Below are 27101 nucleotides of genomic sequence, written 5' to 3'. Positions count from 1 at the left end.
ATCAGAAATCTAGGAAAACAGTACCCGCTCCTTCACCTGTATATGTCGTTTGAAATATGTCGTGTACGAACGAAGCAAGTTGCGTTTCGCATGGGTCGAACCCGTGTCGATTCCTTGAGAGCAGCTTCCCTGCCACGAGGAAAGTAGCTCTAAAGCACTATGGGACTTTTAACATCTGAGGTCATCAGTCCACTAGAACTTAGAACTACTTAAACCTAACTAACCTAAGGACATCACACACATCCATGCCCGAGGCAGGATTCGAACCTGCGACCGTAGCAGCAGCGCGGTTCCGGACTAAAGCGCCTAGAACCGCTCGACCACAGCGGTCGGCCTGAGGAAAGTCGCTGTCTCATCGATGTCAGCGTCAGCTGCCTTGCTTCTGTCGCAATGCAATACTCCTCTGATATTAGTGATGACGATGACAATGGCAATTATGATGATGAGGACGATGGTGATGGGCGTTACGAAGACAACGAGGCGGCAACAGTGGACTCACCTGAGCGGCGTCCGTCGTCCGAGAGGCACTCGTCGTCTACGGGCACCGGAAAGAAGTTGAGCACTGCGGACATAACGGAAGTGGCAATGAGTCGCAAATAAAGGCAGGCAGATCAGCTATGAAACTATGCAATAAAAGTATACAACAGATGAAGCACAGCCAAGTTTAGAAATACGTGTAAGTAAATGAGCTACCTCTGCAACTGATGCAGGGCAATGAGATGGTACGCTACTCGGAGGTAACTAACTCGAATCCCTTGCTGAAAAAAAATTATCGTCACTGGTATCTGAACGGCAAGGAGAGAGGACACAATGACGCACAATTGACGAGGCTGTGTTTCTCAGAATTGGTTCCTACAATTCGATGGCAATTTCTGTAACACCACACACACTCTCATTCAATCGAGACTGTAAACACTCCAGGTTGCGATTTTGTAAGCCATTAATATTTCCAATTTCTAAGTGAGTAAAATTCATTTCCGGCATGACAAGTTACGCATGCTAGCGTTTGATAAGCTGTGAACTGTTCTTTTTGGATGAAAGCTGCAGCAGACACTATATTCAGCTTTGACAACTGTCGAACATGTGTTTGATTGTTGTTGAACATTTCTACATCTACATCTACATTGATACTCCGCAAGCCACCCAACGGTGTGTGGCGGAGGGCACTTTACGTGCCACTGTCATTACCTCCCTTTCCTGTTCCAGTCGCGTATGGTTCGCGGGAAGAACGACTGCCGGAAAGCCTCCGTGCGCGCTCGAATCCCTCTAATTTTACATTCGTGATCTCCTCGGGAGGTATAAGTAGAGGGAAGCAATATATTCGATACCTCATCCAGAAACGCACCCTCTCGAAACCTGGACAGCAAGCTTCACCGCAATGCAGAACGCCTCTCTTGCAGAGTCTACCACTTGACTTTGCTAAACATCTCCGTAACGCTATCACGCTTACCAAATAACCCAGTGACGAAACGCGCCGCTCTTCTTTGGATCTTCTCTATCTCCTCTGTCAACCCACACTGATGAGCAATACTCAAGTATAGGTCGAACGAGTGTTTTGTAAGCCACTTCCTTTGTTGATGGACTACATTTTCTAAGGACTCTTCCAATGAATATCAACCTGGCACCCGCCTTACCAACAATTAATTTTATATGATCATTCCACTTCAAATAGTTTCGTACGCATACTCCCAGATATTTTACAGAAGTAACTGCTACCAGTGTTTGTTCCGCTATCATATAATCATACAATAAAGGATCCTTCTTTCTATGAATTCGCAATACATTACATTTGTGTATGTTAAGGGTCAGTTGCCACTCCCTGCACCAAGTGCCTATCCGCTGCAGATCTTCCTGCATTTCGCTGCAATTTTCTAATGCTGCAACTTCTCTGTATACTACAGCATCATCCGCGAAAAGCCGCATGGAACTTCCGACACTATCTACTAGGTCATTGATACATATTGTGAAAAGCAATGGTCCTCACTCCCCTGTGGCATGCCAGAGGTTACTTTAACGTCGGTAGACGTCTCTCCATTGATAACAACATGCTCTGTTCTGTTTGCTAAAAACTCTTCAATCCTGCCACACAGCTGGTCTGATATTCCGTAGGCTCTTAATTTGTTTATCAGGCGACAGTGCGGAACTGTATCGAACGCCTTCCGGAAGTCAAGGAAAATGGCATCTACCTGCGAGCCTGTCTCTAATATCTTCTGGGTCTCATGAACAAATAAAGCTTGTTGGTGTTTACCAAGTCAATTTTCCTTCGTACATTAATTCATTTGTGAATTCATGAAAAACATTTTCGATCAATATTTCTCATACGTGTCTATGAGCAACTAAATTTAAAGCCACCGAATAATATTAATGAAATTTTGTTACTTCTGTTTTTTCAGTGGTGACCAGCTGTTGTGATTTTTTGAGTAAGAGCACAGGGCAAGAACATGAATAAAATTCCATGTATTTTGAGGAGGACATTAAAGTAATTTTTTGTTTTTTTTCTGCTATGTTACACGTGGGATTACATATTTGGCCAATACGTGTAGTTACAATCAATTCCAACAAAACCATTTGTTTTAGGTTGACCACCCCCGTTTTGTTACAGCCTCTCCACTGTGTCAAAAGAAAAAAGAGCAAGTGAAATTTTAATGATCATTCGTCAGCTGGAGAAATGGATCTCTAGATGCTCTTCGGGAAGAGCAGCGTATATGTTATCACTGTGTGTTATTGTAAACGAACACTTTACTTCTCGGCAGTAGGTCTCACCGTATCCCTTTTTTTCATTCGACATGGTGAACCAGAACTCCACCGACAAACTTTCGGTGGTTGTTCTGTGTATTTTGGTATGAGGGACCCATGTTACGGATGGGTCGAAACAGGGGGATCCCGTTGCTTGCTCTGTTGTTTTTCCGGATAGTGTCCTCAAGGTCCGACTGTTTCAAGCGTTTACTGTCTTTGATGCAGAGTTTTCTGCGATCTTTCGGGTACTGGAGCAGATGAGACGCTCTTCCCGTCCTAAATTTCTTGTCTGTTCCGATTCACTAAGTGCCCTTCACTCATTGGAACGTTTGTATCCAGCAGATAAAATAGTCCAGACCATCCAGGACGCCCTCCTCCAACGACTGGGGAAGTAGGTGGCTTTCTGCTGGGTTCCAGGCCACGTCGGCATTGCTGGGAACGAAAGGGCAGATATCTCAGCCAAGGAGGCGTGTTTCGATCCGCAAGTATTTCAGTGTGCCATCCCCTTGCACGCGCTCACATCGCTGTTGAGTTCACGAGCCATGCGTCGGTGGGAGGATGAGAGGCTGGAAATGACTGACAATAAGCTCCGTTTATTCAAGCCCACACCGCGTGTGTGGTGTACTTCCTTCGAGCCACCTAGACGGGACGAGGTTCTGCTCACTCGGCTTCGGATAGGCCACAGTCCTATGACGCATGGCTTCCTGCTCCGGCGAGAGGACCCTCCAATGTGTGGTACTTGTGGCGTCCAGGTCACTGTGCGAAACGTTTAATTGGATTGCGTTTTATTTTCTCACCAGCGGGCTGCGGCTGACTTGCCGGGGATCTGTCATCTCTTTTAGGAAATACTCAAACGAATGTCGCTAAAGTTTTAAAGTTCTGTGACTTGTCCAATGTTTATACCAAGATTTTAGGGAAAGGGTCTTAATTTGTTCACAGGGTGACTGGCTCGCCCATATTTTACGTAAGTGGCCAGCCAGTGACAATTTCCAGTGGCATCCTTGACGCTCTTTTCTCGTTTCCCTTGCGTTTTATTTTCTTATACAGCATTTTACATCTTTTCCCGCTTTCTATTCGTGTATGCTTCCATTTTACTAAGTTTGTCCACATTCATTCCTTTTAATGTGTGTCAGGGCGCTGATGACCTCGACATTCAGCGCCAGTAAGCCCTAACATACACACACACACACTGTTCTCCGGTGGCTCGTTACAGAGTAATTGCGTTTTGTTTTATTTCTTATCCCTTCTTCTTTTTGCATTGTTATTGCAACGAAAATACCTGGCAAGAGTTCAAATATCAACAGTTTCTCTGTGACTCTTGTTTGGGGCCAAACTTGCTCCATTGCCTCACGGCACTGGCTGTAGACAACAGTAACGCACTGTTCGCCCTCAAGCCTGCGTTCATTATTGCTCGCTTCTGTCAGTGGTTTGTTTTTCCAGCATCGTTAGTTGAACTTTAACACTAATACACAACATTATGGATAGATTTACTGGTGAAGAGATGGCTGGATTGCACGCTGTGTGCGGGTTCACCGAACGCAATAGAAGACCAGCACAACGGCACTACGCTAATCTGTTCCCGCAGCATTGTCAGCCACATCACAGTGCCTTTACTTCTGACAGTTGGTGAATTACTCTGCGTTTCGTGTTGTAAGCTGTGGTGTACAGACTTCTTCACTGTTGTGGTGGTATTTCACAGAAACAAAAGCTATTTGTGTAACAAACCGAATCAATCCTAATTACATTATTACTACGTAAGGAGCCACCGAAGACCATGTGGTCCTCACATCGAAAATATTCCTGGACACCCTTCGAAAGTTTGTCCCTGGGTTTCGGTACACTCACCCATTAGAACACAGGCACCATTCTACACTGCACATGCACTCACAACAACCATTCACACGAAGCATTTTCACATCTGACACATCATCTACGGTTCGTCAGAAGGCAAAGGCATACAGTGTCCTCAACGACCTTACCAAAAGAACTCTGTGTCATATACCACACACCCACGCTCATTAATGTTGTTCCACGTCCACTAGAGTGTCTTCATGGTGGAACTGTGGAATATCACTAATCATAATTTAAGGGATTCCCTCAGTTGTTTAGCTGAGTGGATGATTGTTTATCAATGAAAAGCGCGGCGAATAAAACGTCGGAAATCCTACCACAGGTCTAGCGTGAGATCATTATATATTTGTATAGCGGAGATATATGTGGATCGAAACTGAAGTGTGAAAGATTGTTGTGAAAATGGTTTTTCTCCAGCAAGTCAGTAACAACCACAACCCATAGTCACCTTGAGCAGAAATTCTCGTTTGGCAGGCAAAAAAAAGTCACTCATACTTGTCCCTAGCGGCGAAAACCTGCTATTTTTCTAATTTCTAACTGTGTATCTACATCTACACTTCACAAACAACTTTAAGATACACTATGTGATCAAAAGTATCAGGACACCTGGCTGAAAATGACTTACAAGATCGTGGCGCCCTCCATCAGTAATTCTGGAACTCAATATGACAGGTTCCACTCTCACAGGCATACGTTCAATCAGGTGCTGGAAGTTTTCTTGAGCAATGGCAGCCCATTCTTCACGGAGTGCTGCACTGAGGAGAGGTATCGATGTCGGTCGGTGAGGCCTGGCACGTAGTCGGCTTTCCAAAATATCCCAAAGATGTTCTCTAGGATTCAGGTCAGGACTCTGTGCAGGCCAGTCCATTACAGGGATGTAATTATCGTTTAACCACTACGCTATAGGCCAGGTGTTCGATCGTGTTGAAACATGCAATCGCCATCCCCGAATTGCTCTTCGATAGTGGGAAGCAATAAGGTGCTTAGAACATCAATGTAGGCCTGTGCTGTGATAGTGCCACGCAAAGCAATCAGGGCTGCAAGCCCCCTCCATGAAAAAACACTGCCACACCATAACACCACCGCCTCCGAATTTTACTGTTGGCACTAGGCACGATGGCAGATAACGTTCACAAGGCATTCGCCATACCTCCACCATCCCATCGGATCGCCACATAGTGTACCGTGATTCGTCACTCCACACAACGTTTTTCCACTCTTCAATCTTCAAATGTTTACACTCCTTACACCAAGCGAGGCGTTGTTTGGCATTTCCCGGTGTGATGTGTGGTTTAAGAGCAGCCGCTCGACCATGAAACCCAAGTTTTCTCACCTCCCTGCTAACTGTCATACTACTTGCAGTGGATCCTGATGCAGTTTGGAATTCCTGTGTGATGGCCTGGATAGTTGTCTGCCTATTACACATTGCGACCCTCTTCAACTGTCGGCAGTCTCTATCAATCAACAGACGAGGTCGGCCTGTACGATTTTGTGCTGTACGTGTCCCTTCACGTTTCCACTTCATTATCACATCGGAAACAGTGGACCTAGGGATGTTTAGGAGTGTGGAAATCTCATGTACAGACGTATGTCACAAGTGGCACCCAATCACATGACCATGTTCGAAGTCCGTGACTTCCGCGGAGCGCCCCATTCTGCTCTCTCACGATGTTTAATGACTAGTGAGGTAGCTGATATGGAGTACCTGGCAGTAGGTGGCAGCACAATGCACCTAATATGAAAAACGTATGTTTTTGGGGGTGTCCGGATACTTTTGATCACATAGTGTACGTGGCGGAGGGTTCTTCTGATACCACTATTACTTACCCCTCCCCTGTTCCATTCGGAAACGATGCGTGTGACGAATGACTTGGTAAACCTTGGTGCCAGCTCTAATTTATCTCATTTCCTCTAGGTGGTCGTCTTGCCAGAGACATATGGGAGAAACTAATATATAGCCAGGTTCTTGTTTGTGCGTACACTCTCGGAATTTCAACGGCAAACCTCTCCGAGACACAAAACACCTCTCTTGTAGCGTATGCCACTGAAGTCCGTTTGGCACCTCTGAAACGCTCGCGCACTATATAAAAAATCTCGTGACGCAACTTGGTGCTCTGTATTGCATATTATCCGCCTCTTCTTTTAATCCCACAATACTCGAGACTAAGTCTTACAAGTGTGATTCTTCAGTTTTTCCCGACATATTTGTTGATCGATCAGCCGACTGGTGTGCTCCCGCTTCATAGAGTCCAACGGCACAATATTTCGGCGAACCGACGTGTCGCCATCGTCAGCTGCTCTGAAGAATTGACCTCTTGGGACGCACGGTCGACTTCTATCCCCTTCCCCGAGAGCCGTTCTCTACGCGCTCAGCGAGCCATAGCGCATGTCGTCGCGGCTGCGAAAGACGTCGGTATCTGTGGCCGGCGGCTGACGGCCTTGATACGCCTGTCAGACAGTATGGATGGCGTGTACAGGTACAGCTGCCCATGCAGCTTCAACACGATACCACAGTTCATCAAGAGTAGTGACTGGCGTATTGTGACGAGCCAGTTGCGCGGCCACCATTGACCAGACGTTTTCAGTTGGTGAGAGATCTGGAGAATGTGCTGGACAAGGCAGCAGTCGAACATTTTCTGTATCCAGAAAGGCCCGTACAGGACCTGCAACATGCGGTCGTGCATTATCCTGCTGAAATGTAGGATTTCGCAGGGATCGAATGAAGGGTAGAGCCACGAGTCGTAACACATCTGAAATATAACTTCCACTGTTCAAAGGGCCGTCAATGCCAAGAAGACGTGACCGACACGTGTAACCAATGGCACCCCGTACCATCACGCCGGGTATTACGCCAGTATGGCGATGAATAATACACGCTTCCAATGTCCGTTCACCGCGATGTCTCCAAACACGGATGCGACCATCATGATTCTGTAAACAGAACTTGGATTCATCCGAAAAAAATTATGTTTTGCCATTCGTGCACCCAGGTTCGTCGTTGAGTACACCATCGCAGGCGCTCCTGTCCGTGATGCAGCGTCACGGGTAACCGCAGCCATGGTCTCCGAGCTGGTAGTCCATGCTGCTGCATACGTCGTCGAACTGTTCGTGCAGATGGTTGTTGTCTTGCAAACGTTCCCATCTGTTGACTCAGGGATCGAGACGTGGCTGCACGATCCGTTACAGCCATGGGGATAAGATGCCTGTCATCTCGACTGCAAGTGATACTAGGCAGTTGGGGTCCGACACGGCGTTTCGTATTACCCTCCTGAACTCACCGATTCCATATTCTGCTAACAGTCACTGGATCTCGACCAACGCGACCAGCAATGTCGCGATACGATAAATCGCAATCGTGATAGGCTACAATCCGACCTTTATCAAAGTCGGAAACGTGATGGTATGCATTTCTCCTCCTTGTACGAGGCAACACAACAACGTTTCACCAGGCAACGCCGGTCAACTGTTTGTGTATGAGAAAACTTTCCTCATGTCAGCTCTTTGTAGGTGTCGCCACCGGCGCCAACCTTGCGTGAATGCTCTGAAAAGCTAATCATTTGCATAACACAGTATCTTCTTTCTGTCGGTTAAATTTCGCGTCTGGAGGACGTCATCCTCGTGGTGTAGCAATTTTAAGGGCCAGTAGTGTAGTAACTAGATCAGCGCTGTAACAACCAGGACGACCCGCCAGGCATCGCTGGCCACAGATGCCGGCACAGTTCGCCTCGATGGCCGCGTTGACGTGAGCACTTGGGTGAGGACAGCGTAGAGAAATTATCGTTGGGGGACGGGATACAAGTCGGATATGCACCCCCAGTAGGTCGATTCGTCAGCGAAGTCTGATCGCTGAAATGTTGTGCCCTTTGGGCACTATGAATCGGCAGCCCATCCACTCCCTGTTCCATCAAGTCTTAAAAGTGTTTTCCTAGCCAGAACTTCCGTGGATGAATTACATTTCCAGAGTAGTTTAGAGAGTAGAAGACAGTAGTTATGTTCATTGCTCTGAAGGTACGCTGAGAATGAAGAGTGAGTTACGAAATACTCTGGAAAGCTCGAGATGACTAAAAATAACTCCATGAACTGCACCTCAGGGAGTGTCATTTTCGTGACATGACGAAAGACAATCATTAGAAATATTTCCAAAATTACTAGGAGGTTGTGCTTCTATAATGTCGTGGCTTCATCAACTGGCTTAAATAGAGGCACATTGACCATGTGGTATGACAGTAGGACATGCGTCATATTAGTTATGGAGACAAGGTGTGAGATAAGACGTCATCGGGCAACCTTTTTTTCCTGGCTAGGAAACACTTATTTTGTAACGGTGCCCAGCCTCTGCCGAATCCTTCGGCAGATGACCAGTTTGTGGATGTAAAGGAGACATCACGTAGTACTGGAGTAACTGCGATATTCATCGAGTTGTCAGTGAGATGCGAAGAACAGTAGTGGTTGTAGGAACCACGCATGCCGTCTCTAACTTTGTAAGATGCTGGACAAAAAATTATAAACGTAGTTGTGGTTAATACATTACGTCCATTGTGGGTAGCAAATTACAACCTTCCAAGTCAAGATAGTAAGCATACCTTCCCGATATATGGAAAATCGATTACCACTGATGTTGCCATTAACAGTACCTCATGTCAGCTGAACCAATAAAAAATCGCTTTCTTCAGGTCAACTATGAACCGTATGCTTCGCATCCCTATCAGTGAAGCAGATGCACGTAATGAAATAAACATACTTAGACCTAGAGCTCAAAATAATGGTTAACTTGCTCACGCTGATTATTAAGGGGCTATCTGTAAATATTCAACTTTAAGAAAGACATCGTCTCAGCCAAGATGGCATTTGTAAAAACTTTATTTTCGATGGCTGGTTTTTTGTAAGCAAAGTTACCATCATCTGTTTTGTTAATAGTGTATATAAAGTGTGAAAGGTATTACGTTACGAAAACTAGTGTACATGTCATCAACATAATAGAGTGAATTATTATTACACACACTTCTACAGGTTAATACATGTGGCCGATTCATGCTACAAATATACTCCATATCTTAATTAGTTGGTCAATTGACGTTAGATGCATTGTCATCCATTCCAGTCATTCATTTAATGTTTAACTACTTCACATCGCTCTGAGCACTATGGGACTTAACACCTGAGGTCATCAGTCCTCTACAACTTAGAACTACTTAAACCTAACTAACCTAAGGACATCACACACATCCATGCCCGAGGCAGGATTCGAACCTGCGACCGTAGCTGTCGCGCGGTTTCGGAATGAAGATTAACTACTTAGCTACTGTAATAGACCGGTGGTCCAGGGTTAGCGTCTTGGACTATTAATCAAATCTTCCTGGGTCGCGGGTTCTAACTTCGCCACTGCTTAAATTTTAAATAAAAATCAACAGCAATGGTGGCCGATGACTTCCAGATAAGAAGTTACCCTGTTTCTGCCAACGGTCTTGTCAAAGGGGACAGAGATTCAGGGCACTCTCTTGCCCATGGGGTGGGAAACTGCCCCTAAAAGGCGAAAGAATCAGCAGTGACCGGTGACATGAGGATGCAGAAGGCAAATTAAAGACAAGTAGGGCGTACGCACAGTACATGTGCCCTGTAATTGAAAAAATGTTATGATGATCTCTCCAATGGCAAAAGATTTCGGACTAGTACCCCATTCGGATCTTCGGGGAGGACTGCCTAGGGGTATGTGACCATAAGAAAAAGATTTATTAACTAACGAAAAGATAACGTTCTGCGAGTCGGGACGTGGAATGTCAGACGTCTGAACGTGGTAAAGAAGCTATAAAACCTGAAAAGGAAAATGCCATTGCTCAATCTGGATGTAGCGGGGGGCTGTGAAGTGAAATAGAAAGAAGGTAAGGATTTCTGGTCCGGCAATATCAACAGCAGTAGAAAATGGTATAAGGGGAGTAGGATTCGTTGTGAATAAAAAGGTAGGGCAGAAAGTGAGTTACTGTGAACAGTTCAGTGAAGGGGTTTTCTCATGAAAATCGACAGCAAACCAACACCGACAACAGTTCAGGTATAAATGCCCTCGTCGCAAGCTGAAGGTGAAGAAGCACATAAATTAGACGAGGATATTGAACGAGTTCAAAAATGGTTCAAATGGCTCTGAGCACTATGGGACTTAACTTCTCAGGTCATCAGTCCCCTAGAACTTAGAACTACTTAAACCTAACTAACCTAAAGAGATCACACACATCCATGCCCGAGGCAGAATTCGAACCTGCGGCCGTAGCGGTCGCGCCGTTCCAAACTGTAGCGCCCAGAACCGCCCGGCCACTCCGGCATTGAACGAGTAACTCTCTTTGTAAAGAGAGATGCAAATCTAATAGTCATGGTTGACTGGAATGCGACTGTAGGGGAACAAGTAGAAGAGAGGATTACGGAGAATATGGGCTTGATAGTAGGAATGAGAAAAGAGGAAGACTGATTGAGTTCCGCAATAAATTTAAGTTAATAACAGCGAAAACTCTGTTCATGAATCACAAGAGGAGGAGGTGTACTTCGAAAAGGCCCGGAGATATTGGAAAATATCAGATTATATCATAGGAAGGCAGAGATTCCGAAATCAGATACTGGATTGTACAGCGTACTCAGGAGCAGATGTACATTCAGATCACACTTTAGCAATGATTAAGAGTAGGCTGAAGTTTAAGATACTAGTCAGGGAGAATCAGTGCGCAAGGAAGTGAGATAGGGAAGTACTAAAGAATGAAGAGACACGCTTAAAGTTCTCTCAGGTTATAGATACTGCGATAATGAATAGCTCAGTAGGCGTTTCTGTTGAAGAGGAATGGGAATCTCTAAAAAAGGCAGTCACAGAAGCTGGAAAGGAGGAGATAGGTACAAGAAAGGTTAACAGCAAAGAAACCATGGGTAACAGAAGAAATACTTCAGCTGATCGACGAAAGAAGGAATTACAAAAATATTAAGGAAAATTCAGGAATACATAAGTACAAGTCACGTAGGAACGAAATAAATAACAATTGCGGGGAAGCAATGATAAACGTGAAGAAATCGAAAAATATATGATTGTTGGAAGGACAGTTTCAGCAGATAGCAAAGTGAAATGAAACTTCTGTGAAATTAAAAGCAAAGGTGGTAACATTACGAGAGCAGTGGGAATTCCGTTGTTAAATGCAGAGCAGAGAGCGGATGGGTGGAAAGAGTACATTGAAGGCCTTACGAGGCGGAAGACTTGTCTGGAGACGTGGCAGAGGAAGAAACAGGAGTCAACAGGAAAGAGATGGAGATCCACTATTAGAATTAGAATTTGAAAGAGCTTTGAACGACGTAGGACCAAATAAGGCCGAAGTGATAGATATCATTTCATTAGAATTTCTAAAATCATTGGGGAATAGCAACAAAACCCCTATTCACAGTGGCGTGTAGAATGTATGAGACTGGCGGTATACCATAAGACTCTCCGAAAAACATCATCCACACAATTCCGAAGATTGCAAGAGACGACAAGTGCAAAAATTATCGCACTATCAGCTGCATCCAAGTCGCTGACAAGAATAGTATACAGAAGATGGAAAAGAAAATTGAGAATGTGTTAGATGACGATCAGTTTGGCTTTAGAGAATGTAAAGGCGCCAGAGAGGCAGTTCTGCCGTTGCGGTTGATAATGTAAGCAAAACTGAAGGAAAAATTAAGACGGGTTCATAGGCTTTGTCGACCTGGAAAAAAAGTTCGACAATGTAAAATAGTGCAATATGTTCGAAATTCTTAGAAAAATTGGGGTAATCTACAAGGAAGGACGGGTAAAATACAGTCTGTACAAGAACGAAGAGGGAACAATAAGAGCGGAAGACCAAGACCGACGTGCTCGGTTTGAAAAGGATGTAAGACAGGGATGTAATCTTTCGCCCCTGTTGTTCAGTCCATACACCGAAGAAGCAATGACGCAAAACAAAAGAAAGTTTCAGGAATTGGCTTAAAACTCAGAGTGAAATGGTGTTAATCGTAAAATTCGCTGATGACCTTACTGTCCTCAGTGGAAACAAAGATCTACAGGATGTGTTGAATGGAATGAAATCTAATGAGTACAGAAAATGGATTGAGAGTAAATCGAAGAAAGACGAAAGTAATGAGAAGTAGCAGAAATGAGAACAGCAAGAAACCTAACGTCAGAATTTAGGATCACAAATAGAAAGAGTTAAGTAATTCTGCTACATAGGTGGCAAAATAATCGCTGATCGACGCAGCAAGGAGGACATAAAAAGCAGGCTAGCACTGGCAAAAGGAGCACTCCTTTCCAAGAGAAGTCAGCTAGTATCAAATATCGCCCGTAATTTGAGGAAGAAATTTCTGAGAATGTACGTTTGGAGCACAGAATTGTGTGGTAGTGAAACAAGGATTGTGGAGAAACCGGAACAGAAGAGAATCGAAGCCTCTGAGGTGTGGTGCTGCAGATGAATGTTGAAAACCAGGTAGACTGATGAGGTAAGGAATGAGGTTCTCCGCAGAATCGGCGAGGAAAGAAATATATGGAAAACACTGACAAGAAGAAGGGACAGAATGGTAGGACATCTGTTAAGACATCAGGGAATAGCTTCCACTGTACTAGAGGGACCTGTAGTGGGCAAAAACTATAGAGGAAAACGAAGATTGGAATACATCCAGCAAATAATTGAGGACATAGGTTGCAAGTGCTATTCTGATATGAGATGGTTAGCACAGCAGAGGAATTGGTGGTAGCCAGTCAGAAGACTGATGACTTTAAAAAAATCTCAATTTGTTTGATTATTTACAACTTTTCTATTCATATTACTTGTCTACTTTCAAAGTTGGATACACCAGTAGCTTGTAATGCTCACTTGCGTCCATTTTATTCTGTAATTTAATGCATCTCGTGTGCAAGATTACAGCGGCAATGTCAGTATCCTATGAAAAACAATCGTTTCTTTTCGTAAACATTTCCGTTATATTCGCCAGCGCCACGACTCTAGCGCCTAGCCGCACTTGGTCCAAGATATAATGTTCGTGTAACACCTCCATCTGATGGTGAGGCTGCAGAGGCTCGAAAACTAATTAACGTCACAATAAATACGTATCAAATTCAAAAAGCGGCTGGTCGTATACTGTACCAACATAAGCCACCGATAATTGTGCTTATTCTCCGATCCTGAAACGCATTTCCACACCCGTTCCTTAAATTCTCAAGACTAGATGTTACAGCGGATAAGGGGCAGAATTTACGTGCAGACACTGAAGACCCCTGGTTCTCGTTGACCCCGGTGTCCTCCCTGATGATGACAGCGGTGGCCGAATCCACCTGTTGCATCACATGAAACAGACTTCGGAAGTGAGTACCGCTTCCCGTGACCCAAGAACCCGGCGTTCCTCGTTCACAACGGTTTCTCGATAATGAATGTTGTCATTCATGACTTCACAGGCATATGTAAATATATACTGACGATTTTGTGGTTAGCGTCTGTGTATAGCTGAATACATACAATTTCATGTTTTATCATACGCGTTTAGTTTTGGTTTAATAAGAGGCATCTCCAGTGGCCATAAATGTGTATACTCTTTCAGGTGCAACGTTTATTTACTCATAGTTGTTTATGTAGAGTTGTTATGATTATGGTGTGGCATTACGTAGTACAGTAGTACAAAGAAATTCTCAAACAAAGAAGACTTTCCTGTACAGCTTATTGTAGACGCATAAATAAATAATACTTGTACTCGCTTAGTAAGCGTGTTGTTGTCTTGTTGTTACTGCGGCCTTGAGTCAGAAGACTGCTTTGATGCCAGTCTATGCCAGTCTATGCCAGTCTATGCTGTGCAAGCATTTTTTCTTTTTTTAATTGTTTATCTTTCGGACGTGGCCATATAGCCATCTCACCACTGGGAATTTTATACTAAAGTTTCTTTTCACAATTCAGAGTATACATTAATTTAAGTCGTATCCTGGTACGAGGTTACATTGGCTTAACAAAGAACAGATTGCGACATAAAACAAATTTTGCATCCACACAGGATACACAGAGGACAGTATGTTATAAAAATCCTAGTGGTAACACAATAAGAAATTAGAAATCGCCGTTGATACACGCGCAAGCACATTCAACTCTGCATAACTACTGCCACCTACATCCTTCTGACTGTGCATGTTATATGGTTCGAATGGCTCTGAGCACTATGGGACTTAACATCTGAGGTCATCAGTCCCCTAGAACTTAGAACTACTTAAACCTAAGTAACTAAGGACATCACACACATCCATGCCCGAGGCAGGATTCGAACCTGCGACCGTAGCGGTCGCGCGGTTCCAGACTGAAGTGCCTAGAACCACTCGGCCACATTGGTCGGCTGTGCGTGTTATACCGAAGCCTTTGTCTCCCTCTACAATATTTATTCCCACGTTTCTCTCCATTACCAAAATGACACTTCACGACGTTTCCTGGCAACAGGTCCCTTCTTTTAGTCAACTTGAGCCATAATTTTTTCCCCGTATTCGATTCAGTATCTCCTCATCTGCAATACAATATACCCATCAAATCTTCAGCATTCTTCTATAGCACCACATTTCAAAAGCTTCAATTCTCTTCTTGTTTGAACTGTTCATCGTTCACGTTTCACTTACGTATAAGGCTACGAGAGACAAATACCGTCTGAAAATACATCCTAAACATTTAAATTATATTCTGCCTTAATAAATCCCACTTTGCGGTAAATGCTTTTCTTACTGTTGCTAGTGTGCATTTATGTCTTACCTATATCCGTCATCATCAGAATACACTTGCTGTCACGTTGGAAGTTACACTGTTTGACAAAAGGAGTGAGGCATCCTGAAGACATGTTCGGGTGTCAGTGTCAAAGTCTCAAATAGCTCTGAGCACTATGGGACTTAACATCTGCGGTCATCAGTCCCCTAGAACTTAGAACTACTTAAACCTAACTAACCTAAGGACATCACACACATCCATGCCCGAGGCAGGATTCGAACCTGCGACCGTAGCGATCACGCGGTTCCAGACCGAAGCGCCTAGAACCGCACGGCCACAACGGCCGGCTGTCAGTATCATATCGTACACGTGCACACCGAGGGCGGATATGTAAGTGATTTGGAGTTGTAATTCTCTGTGAAAATTAAAAAGGCCACCAGAGTGCGGTAGTGTTGTTCGTGTTTAGTGTTGTTACCAGGTCTGGTAGGGTGTATAAGCGCCGCGTACAGCGACAGGTGTTGAGTGATCGCGACGTCCTCGCTATCTTCATCCTGTCCAAGCTTGTCCTCCGCCACTGATGATCTCGCCGTCGACGGGGCGTTAAACCCAAATAATTCTTCCTTGATTTAATCCCAGCTCAACACACAGGCTCGTTCTTATAAAATGTACTGTATAGTTACAACAATAAATTTCCTTCACGCGTTTACTACAGACAATGGATCCATATCCTACTCTGTTTCATACAATTTGTCAGGAGAGTACCGAATATTTTCAGGGGTGATAAGACTTATCGAAACAAGAACAAGTCCAACAAATGGATGCATACTTTCTGAAATCTGAATGCATGTTCACAGGGAGGACTGAAAGACTTTTGCTTGCAGATACAAGTACAGTCACTGCACTGGCACTCGTCCTACAGTATCAACAAAGTGATCTGACGCCTATCTGAGTACACTTCAGTCGGAGCATTTCCTAATCTGCAGTCACTTGTGTGGTTTGAACTGTGATGTAGCATAGTTTCATTCGCGTTATTATATTCCATTGCACAGTAAACAAAACGCAACTCTGGATATGTATGGGGGTGTCTTACCGACAAACGCAAATGACTTCACTTTTACGTTAACTGATTTTTTTTTCTCTTTTCCACCAATGGACAGCAATGGAAACTCCACGCATGATACGGCTGGTGGTTTTTTAAGGGAAACAACCAATTAGTTTTTTCCCTCTGCGCTGAAAAAAATCTACATGGATGAGTACCACCTGATAAGTTATTCGGCCGACTTTTCCAGCGTATTAGGAGCCAAGACTCTGAATCACACCAAATGGTAAACAGTGGAAGGACTCCCTCGGTTCACACCCTGAGACGGTGGAGCGGTTGTTACATTTAGTGCATCAAACTCATGGCACAATTTGTATAGGTTAATTGCCGTCTTTAGCAACTGTAATAAAAGTCTCGTTAAGATCACATGCGTTTTGCTTTATTTGAAAGCATCTTCAGTGGTCAGTGTAACAATATGGTTTTTTCTCTTACATTTTTGTTTGTTCTGCTCATTAACAGTTCGCGTAGTTTACTTTTTACTTCAACCAGTTTTTATTCTTTTCGTTTCTCACGGTTGTTTTGTTGTTTATTCCATTCTTCCTCGACTTCCACGTGTATATGTTGAGTATTTGCATTTGCACACAGCGATTTCAATGAACTTTTACGCTTTCGTGCATTGTCCTCTCGTCATTTTGCGTGTTTTGTATTGGTATTGCGGGGTGCGTTTTCTCTCTCTCTCTCTCTCTGACACACACACACACACACACACACACACACACACACACTAGATGTTCTATGTCGGATGGAGAGGAAACCGTTGGAAGCCGCCATTATGGCAGTAATCTATGTTTTATGGTATTGAAGAAAATAAATACATATAAAAGCACAAAAGGAGTATCAGGTGTGTAGAATTCATAACCCTTAATCACTTCAAAAGAAATATTCGGTGATTATAAAGACGCAAGTCGTTCGGAAGTGTTGTGTGGTTTGATGATGCGAACCTGCAGTTTTACATGGTTTTGGGATTCGTCGAGAATATTTCTCCGAAGACCTAAATAATTCCACGAACTAAAGTTGGACGCTACATTCCATACACGTGACACAGCATAGAACTTGGCTGTACCGATCGATTTCCGTAGAGCTATAAATTATCTTTAGCGATTTCAGGTGGAGAAGTTCCAGCAAGGAGACTACTCAATGAGATCTGCTGCTGCGAAACGCATATGGTATTACCGTATTCTTTAACTTACGAAGAACAGTAAGCAATATAGACTCATAACGACCGCAAACATAATTAAAAGGACTTCATTTAAATAAAAGGAGCAAACAGTAAAAAGGAATCACTAAACTGAACGATAAATAAAATTAATTAATAATAATACTCAATCACATTAATAAAACGTTCGTTAAATAATAGAGAGAATAAAAAAAGAATAACTTTAAAACACAAACGCACACACATATGCTTTCTCTGTCCGTCTGTCTGTCTGTCTCTCTTCCTAGAGGAAAACACAATCACAGAGCGATAGCCGACCCGTCTACCACTACATAAACCAACAAAACAAGAACGCATCCCGCAAAAGCAAAACAAAACACGAAAAATGACGAGAGGACAATGCACAGAAGTGTAAATGTGGTAAGTGCAGTGAAACTGCTGTGTGCAAATGGAAATTCTCAACGCATACACGTGGAAGTCGGAGAAGAGTGGAATAAACAACAAAGAAACTGCGAGTAACGGAAAGAATAAAAACTGGTTATAGCAAAAACTAAAGTATGCGAATTGTTAGTGATCAAAACAAACAAATTTGCAACAGAAGAAACCACATTGTTACAGTGACCGCTGAAGATGATTTAAAATAAAGCGAAACGCGCCTGGTCTTAATAAGACTTATATTACAGTTGCTAAAGAAGGAAATTAAACAATACAACTTGGGTACGTGCAACTGTGGAAAAAGAGGCCAAAAACAAAGACCACTGTACGTCATGGTACAATGTGCTATGGTTAACGGTATCAAGCGGTATTGTTTGAAAATTGCTTTATCCAGCGCTAGCTTCAGCATATCCAGTCTCTCAAGGCCACAGGATCACCGCGACAGGTTACAGTTCCGTCAGTAACGGTTGTGTGGTGCAGATCCGCCGTTTACTTCTAAAATTTTCTTTATTTCCTTTTCTTCTCTGTCAACAGAAACTGCATCTAATGATGATACATGTAGTTTAGAAATAACTGTAGCTTTCTTGAATGCTACAAGCATAAAGCTTGTCATGTGGCATATCATGTCAGCTACAAGCAGCTTCAGTTTTACATCGACGGCCATGTCCATAAATAAACAATTCGCAGAACCACGAACAGCATGTCAGAGACAGAATCTCAATAGGGGAAAGCGGTGAGCTCTGAATCTTCACTTCGCAGGTAACAGGCTGCTTTGATACTAGCGAATATCACTACGCGTTGAGAGCTACAACTTTGCCGACCGCCTCATCGTGTGCTCAGCTGAGTGGACAGTACTGAAACTGTACGGTACTTCTTAATAGATGCTACTAAACAATCTTTCACGTTAGCTGAGATATCCATAAATCCTAAAACAAAATGCATTTATAGTTCTTCAAATTGGTTCAAATGGCTCTGAGCACTATGGGACTTAACATCTGAGGTCATCAGTCCCCTAGAACTTAGAACTACTTAACCGAGCGAGGTGGCGCAGTGGTTAGCACACTGGACTCGCATTCGGGAGGACGACGGTTCAATCCCGTCTCCGGCCATCCTGATTTAGGTTTTCCGTGATTTCCCTAAATCGCTTCAGGCAAATGCCGGGATGGTTCCTTTGAAAGGGCACGGCCGATTTCCTTCCCCATCCTACCCTCACCCGAGCTTGCGCTCCGTCTCTAATGACCTCGTTGTCGACGGGACGTTAAACACTAATCTCCTCCTCCTCCTTAGAACTACTTAAACCTAACTAACCTAAGGACACCACACACATCCAACCCGAGGCAGGATTCGAACCTGCGACCGTAGCGGTCGTGCGGTTCCAGACTGACGCGCCTAGAACCGCTCGGCCACTCCGGCCGGCTATGTTTCTTCAAAGTGGATGACAACCGTATCCTTCACCTATGACTGCCGAGACGTGCTTGCGCTCCGCCCCTGAGGCTTAGACATCAAAGACACAAACTCTAATCTTACTGTATTCCCTCACAGAAATAAGAACATCCACAGCTTCCACTAAGTGAAAGTTATCGATGAAAGAGGCTGAATCACAGTGAGATGAGCTAGTTATATTTTTTTTATCGAGTTATCTTCCGATGGAAAGCATACCATTACGACTTTCGTGCTGTGTCGTTGACGTGACAGATACATGCTGCATCTTACACACCTTCTTGTTATGAGAAGAAGTTATCTGAACAGGATAGGAAATGGTGGCGGACTGCATCAGTTCAGTCAGAAGACTGATAATGCCAAAAAATATTCTCCATGATGGTCCATGACCGACCTAGTGCAACTGTTGTACTTTTTTCCCCTGTCATTCAAGAACGAATACGAAAAAGTATTCTTAAAAACGCTCGTTCCGTACTTCCGCACAGACAAGCACATACGCCAATCCGTACATCAAGATACTGTGAATTTCCGTAACGGTTTATTAAGCACACGATGCGGTTGGTGTGATGTATAGGTAGTAAGCAGAGGAATCGATGAAGGGGTCTAGTGGCAAATATACCGCAAGCGCCAAGTCCTACGCGAGCGGGGAAATACCATCCGAGTACGTTGAACCGGGATGACGTACTGGCGATCGACCCGAAGCGTGCTGACTCCGATTCCGGTATGGAAAGGATTTTCGACCTTGCAATGTAGCTGACAAGACGAGAAGGAATGGTAACTTACAGGTGCTCATCGCCGAATAAAAGAAGACAACGATTTCACAGGAAGTACACTACTGGCCATTAAAATTGCTACACCAAGAGGAAACGCAGATGATAAACGGGTATTCATTGGGCAAATATATTATACTAGAACTGACATGTGATTACATTTTCACGCAATTTTGGTGCATAGCTCCTGAGAATTCAGTTCCCAGAACACCCACCTCTGGCCGTAATAACGGTCTTGACACGCCTAGGCATTGAGTCAAACAGAACTTGGATGGCGTGTACAGGTACAGCTGCCCAGGCAGCTTCAACACGGTACCACAGTTCATCAAGAGTAGTGACTAGCGTATTGTGACGAGCCAGTTGCGCGGCCACCATTGACCAGACGTTTTCAATTGCTGAGATCTGTAGAATGAGCTGGCCAGGGCAGCAGTCGAGCATTTTCTGTATCCAGAAAGGCCCGTACAGGACCTGCAACATGCGATCGTGCATTATCCTGCTGAAATGTAGGGTCTCGCAAGGATCGAATGGAGGGTAGAGCCACGCGTCGTAACACATCTGAAATATAACGTCCACTGTTCAAAGTGCCGTCAATGCGAACAAGAGGTGACAGAGACGTGTAACCGATGGCACCCCATACTATCACGCCGGGTGATACGCCAGTATGGCGATGACGAATACACGCTTCCAGTGTGCGTTCAACGCGATGTCGCCACACGGATACGACTACCATGATGCTGTAAACAGAACCTGGATTCATCCGAAAAAATGACTTTTTGCCATTCGTGCACCCAGGTTCGTCGTTGAGTACACCATCGCAGGCGCTCCTGTCTGTGATGCAGCGTCAAGGGTAACCGCAGCCACGGTCTCCGAGCTGATAGTCCATGCTGCTGCAAACGTCGTCGAACTGTTTGTGCAGATGGTTGTTGTCTTGCGAACGTCCTCATCTGTTGACTCAGGGATCGAGACGTGGCTGCACGATCCGTTACAGCCATGCGGATAAGATGCCTGTCATCTCGACTGCTAGTGATACGAGGCCGTTGGGATCCAGCACGGCGTTCCGTATTACCCTTCTGAACCCACCGATTCCATATTCTGCTAACAGTCATTGGATTTCGACCAACGCTAGCAACAATGTCGCGATACGATAAACCGCAATCGTGATAGGCTACAATCCGACCTTTATCAAAGTCGGAGACGTGATGGTACGCATTTCTCCTCCTTACACGAGGCATCACAACAACGTTTCACCAGGCAACGCCGGTCACCTGCTGTTTGTGTATCAGAAATCGGTTGGAAACTTTCCTCATGTCAGCACGTTGTATGTGTCGCCACCGGCGCCAACCTTGTGTGGATGCTCTGAAAAGCTAATCATTTGCATATAACAGCATCTTCTTCCTGTCTGTTAAGTTTCACGTCTATAGCACGTCATCTTCGTGGTGTAGCAATTTTAATGGCCAGTAGTGTAGTTACATTATGTTTTGGATCGCCCATAAGGCTAAAGGTGGAGGGAAATGAAAATGTGCGATTAACACATATCGTCATACTCTCTTTAGAATGGCAAAAACATTTGTGTGTGCGCGCACTGTCAGGCAATAGCTGGGCATACCGAGTTGATTCTAACGACCGGCCACGAATATTTCCAATGGATTCTACAAAATAAGCAGGCCTCGCCTGTTAGTGGAAGCGCGACCTGCATTCCATTACCTTCAGTTCTCGGAACCGGCGATTCCACCGCCCCAGCTGGGCGTACGCGAGCCGATTTCTGCGGCGGGCCACGTTCAGAAAGCCACTGAGTTTTCCTGTGGTTTTCAGTCGACAAAAAGTTTTAGTTGCTGCAAGTATAACGGGCGATCAAAAAGTCTCCGTTTGAGGACGCTGCTGCAGCGTACGTGCAACGTCCGATGTGGGTGTATAAGCACCGACATCTAGGCAAGAGTTTAGTGTTCAGTTCGTTTGTTTCCGACGTGCTTGCGATAAATGTGGAAACGTGAACTATGAAGGCGTTATTACCAAATGTTCCCAGACAGGAGCAACGTGCTGTTATCCTTTTGCTGGCCTGTGTGGCCGTGCGGTTCTAGGCGCTTCAGTCTGAAACCGCGCTACCGCTACGGTCGCAGGTTCGAATCCTGCCTCGGGCATGGATGTGTGTGATGTCCTTAGGTTAGTTAGGTTTAAGTAGTTCTAAGTTATAGGGCACTGATGACCTAAGATGTTAAGTCCCATAGTGCTCAGAGCCATTTGAACCATTTTGTTATTCTTTTCTTGATTTCCGAAGGACAAACGCCATTAGACATCCATGGGAGCATATCTCTCGAAAATCACCGTTGTGGAACGATGTGCCAAGTTCCGCGCTGCTTCTTGATAAGGCACGTCCCTATATCGTGAATGTCGAAATGCAGAAGTTACGTAAAGTCAAGTGGAAGACACACGAGACCCACCTTGTAGGGCTGATCTCTCCCCCATGCGGTTATCACGCCTTCGGTCCCTGAAAAAAGGCTTTAAAGGGTCGACCATTCCTGTCGGACAAGTAAGTGCAGCAGGCAGTTACAGACTGTTTAACAAAATTTTTTATCGCCACTTGCATAATGAAGGAGCAGAGCAGTAACCACATTCAGAAACGTGTATAATTGTACAGCGAAAGACCTTGTATATAGAAACTAACACTTGATATTACACGAACAAGAATGTAAAACGTAACACATACGGAGGGATGGTTGAAATATTGCTAGGCGGTGCTCCGTCTGTGGAGCAAAGTGCATTCAAATCCGAGCTACAAAATTTGAAATCAAGTTTCTGAAAAGAGCTCAAGAAGGTACATGTACCTGACGCGAGAGGGAAAAAAAAGGGGGGGGGGGAAGTGAATTGTATAGACCAACATCACAGTGAGTGCCAAATAAAAGTAACTTGTATGAAGTTCGGTATTGTATTATCTATAACTTTATTACGTCCATTATTTTACAGGCATTACGAATTACTGTGCTTTCCAAAGGATCAATAATGCCCTCTTCCTAGTTCACCAAACCTTCACTATTCTCATAGGAACGCCACGTTTCTGAAGCAGATCCCTATCTGTGTAATGTTACCTTTCGGCAATCAATTTTTGATCTATTTTGTGTGATATTTCTTTAGAGGTATATGTGACCACTTAGCATACATATCACCGGCGATTGCCACAGTTTTCTTCCTCCCATCATGCATACTAAATTTCCATCGACGCTGTAAAATCCAAAAATATACTATAATAAAATAATGTCTGAAAACGTCACGCTGTGCAACGTACTTTTGGTGAGATACATTCGCGACTACTGATGTACGTCGCCTGTGACCTCTGAGCTGTCGAGCATGCCTCGCAATCCTGGGTCCGCGGATAAATGACGAAAATGATTCCAGGTGTGCCGCAGGGGAGTGTCGTAGGACCGTTGCTTTTCACAATATATATAAATGATCTTGTGGATAACATCGGAGGTTCACTCAAGCTTTTTGCGGATTATGCTGTGGTATATCGAGAGGTTGTAATAATGGAAAATTGTACTGATATGCAGGAGGATCTGCAACGAATTGACGCATGGTGCAGGGAATGGCAATTGACTCTCAATGTAGACAAATGTAATGTGTTGCGAATACATAGAAAGAAAGATCCTTTATCATTTAGCTACAATATAGTAGGTCAGCAACTGGAAGCAGTTAATTCCATACATTATCTGGGATTATGCACTAGGAGTGATTTAAAATGGAATGACCATATAAAATTAATCGTCTGTAAAGCATTAGCCAGACTGAGATTCATTGGAAGAATCCTAAGGAAATGCAATGCGAAAACAAAGGAAGTAGGTTACAGTACACTTGTTCGCCCACTGCTTGAATACTGCTCACCGGTGTGGGATCCGTACCAGATAGGGTTGATAGAAGAGATAGAGAAGATCCAATGGAGAGCAGCGCGCTTAGTTACAGGATCGTTTAGCAGTCGCGGAAGCGTTAGGAGATGATAGATAAACTCCAGTGGAAGACTCTGCAAGAGAGACGCTCAGTAGCTCGGTTCGGGCTTTTGTTGAAGTTTCGAGAACATACCTTCACCGAGGAGTCAAGCAGTATATTGCTCCCTCCTACGTATATCTCGCGAAGAGACCATGAGGATAAAATCAGAGAGATTAGAGCCCACACAGAGGCATACCGACAGTCTTTCTTTCCACGAACAATACGACACTGGAATAGAAAGGAGAACCGATAGAGATAATCAAGGTACCCTCCGCCACACACCGTCAGGTGGCTTGCGGAGTATGAATGTAGATGTAGATGTAGAAAATCCGCCCATTTACGCCAAGTGGCCTCTGGGCAGATACGAGAGAATAGGTCCGACGGGCGGGCCCTGACCGATAGTGGAAACCGGCAGGCGTGAGATCGGCCGGCCGCATCCGTCAAGAGCATGAGCGGCACTGACTCGCGATTCTAGCCTGTCACAGATTTCCGCTCGTCTTTAGCTAGTTAATGATATTTGCGCGGCTGCCTGTGTGGAACAGAGTCTTAATCTGTTAGAAAGTACCACAACAGCGGACACACTGCTGCAGAGGGAAAGATTCGAGCTGGACTATGAATAATAACATCACTGTTGTGGGTATAATGAGTATTCCATGAGGTTTCGGGATAGTTTCTGCGTGACGCCGACGTCTAGACAAGATATTCAAGATATTTAGGCCGACCCAACAACCAGGCAACCGTCTATGCGGACGCTGATGCACGGAGGTGGGACGAATGGAGGGAGGAGGGGAATGAGTCCTTAAAAATATTTTAGTGAAAGCTTTTATATATTTAGAAATACCAATTTCCACATTTCTCTGCTAATTTTCGGAGAATAAAACAGCGTGAATACTAAGAGTCAAGGAATTCTAGAAATTCTATGCTGAACAAAAGATACTTTGCAACTGCTTATATGAGGCCCCACCATCATAGCTGAGCTTACGGCCTGGCAGCTGCAGAGAACAGTAACTTACTTGTACGCTTCCTAAACAATAGTGAGACTCATTCTAGAATATTGTTCAAGTGCGTGGGGTGCATTCCAGATAAGACCTCCAGTGGATATTGAACCAAACAAAGAAGGGCAACAACGATGGTCACAAGTTTATCTGACCCGTGGACGAACCCCACGGAAATGTTGACAAACTTAAACTGGCAGACACCTGAAGACAGATGCCAACTATTCGCGAAAGCGTACTTGACAAATTTTCAAAAACTAGACTCTAGGAACATACAGGTCCAATGGCCTTCTACGTGTCGCTGCTGCAGGGATCGCGAAGAACAAAATAAATTACAGAGGTATTTAAGCAGTAATTCTTTCCAGCCATATTACGCTGATGATATGGGGAGAAAATACACAGCTGTTTTCCCAAAAACTGACATTTTGAGCCCGTGGCTGTGTACAAAATATAGGTTGACCCTCACACAGAAGATTACAGTAACCAGACACTTGCTGGTTGCGGTAATCTTCTGTGTAATGGTCAACCTATAAAAATACACTGTCCGATCGCATAAACGTCACCACCTGTCAAAAGCCTGAATGACAACCATTTGCAGTGTGGACCGCTGCGAGACGAGCAGGACTGATGATGGTTCAAACGGCTCTGAGCACTATGGGACTTAACATCTGAGGTCATCAGTCCCCTAGAACTTACAATTACTTAAACCTAACTAACCTAAGGACATCACACACGTCCATGCCTGAGGCAGGATTCGAAACTGCGACCGTAGCAGGAGCGCGGTTCCAGACTGAAGCGCCTAGAACCGCTTGGCCACATCGGCGGGCGGACTGATGATGTTCTGGAAGGTAGCTACAGGGATGTGGAGCAATGCCGACTCCACTGCCGTGGAAAGCTGCTCTAGGTTGCTCGGTATTCTCGATTGGATTTAAATCCAGGGAGTTTGGCGCCCAGGGAATTACGGTGTGCTCATCCTGGTTGGTGCTTTTCGAACCACGCACGTACACTGCGAGCTGTACGACAAATTGCATTGTCGTACTGGTAGATGCCATCCTGCCAAGGAAAAACAAACTGCCTGGACCCTGAGGATAGATGCGTACTTGTGTTGCTCCTTTGTGCCTTCAACAGTGACAGGATCAAGCAGGGAACTCCCCAGAACTTAAGGCCAATCCTTGTTTGTTTTCAGACGTTTTACGCCGTATGCACCCACAGCTATTTGTCCGAGGGATCATAAAACGTAATTCATCAGCAAAGGCCACCTGTCGCCAATCAGTAGACGTCCATTGGTTGTACTGGCGTGCAAATTCCAACCATCGTCACCGACGAACAGCAGTCTGTACGGGTGCGTGAACCACACGCCTGCTGTGGAGACCCATACACAGCGACGTTCGCTGAACGATCGTTCAGGAGACAGTATCGGTAGCTAAACATATAATACGTCAGCCTCAGTTGCAAATAGAAACCAATCTTTACCTAGGTTTCAGCCAAAATAATTTGGCCTTCTTCAGAAGCTATTGACACTAAACTGGCCATGTCAAGTATAAAACTACAGCACCGTAGTACCCAGTCACAAATCTACGTTACTTGGGCTGATGAGAAACAGCAGGCCCCACTGCGCGGACAAGGTCGGTAGGCCGCGAGAGCTGCGCCGGAACTAATCGCAGCGAGCAGGTATGTACCGAGTACCGCTGACAGTCATGCGCATGCGCGCGTGGAAACACAAAAGCATAAACAGTAGCTACCTTTACGTTAGAAATTGGATTAATATAACCATTAAAACTGTTGATGGCGTAATCTGTAACCGAACTTACTTCTGAAGAGAACGAGAACCCTATAAACGGATTCGGTGTCCGTAAGAAAGACTAGCTATTACTCGGCAAAATCATTCAATTTTGAATACAGTACTATTCGACTAAAGAAACTGGAGTCAGGTTCAAATGG

At 44.5% G+C, this 27101-nt stretch overlaps 1 protein-coding gene across 1 annotated transcript in view; it reads right to left on the bottom strand.

The window, feature by feature from the left end:
* The window catches only part of LOC124775354, a 217834-nt gene that overhangs the window by 129588 nt on the left and 61145 nt on the right, over window positions 1-27101 (bottom strand). The window contains exon 2 of the mRNA XM_047250185.1: window positions 500-562. Within this exon, the coding sequence (XP_047106141.1) occupies window positions 500-562 (63 nt within the window). The remainder of the gene's footprint in view (window positions 1-499; window positions 563-27101) is intronic.

Source organism: Schistocerca piceifrons, chromosome 2 (genome assembly GCF_021461385.2).
Source record: "Schistocerca piceifrons isolate TAMUIC-IGC-003096 chromosome 2, iqSchPice1.1, whole genome shotgun sequence".
In the NCBI taxonomy this organism is placed as follows: domain Eukaryota; kingdom Metazoa; phylum Arthropoda; class Insecta; order Orthoptera; family Acrididae; genus Schistocerca; species Schistocerca piceifrons.
The sequence above is the reverse complement of the archived record's forward strand: the minus strand, read 5'-3'. Positions and strand labels throughout refer to the sequence as shown.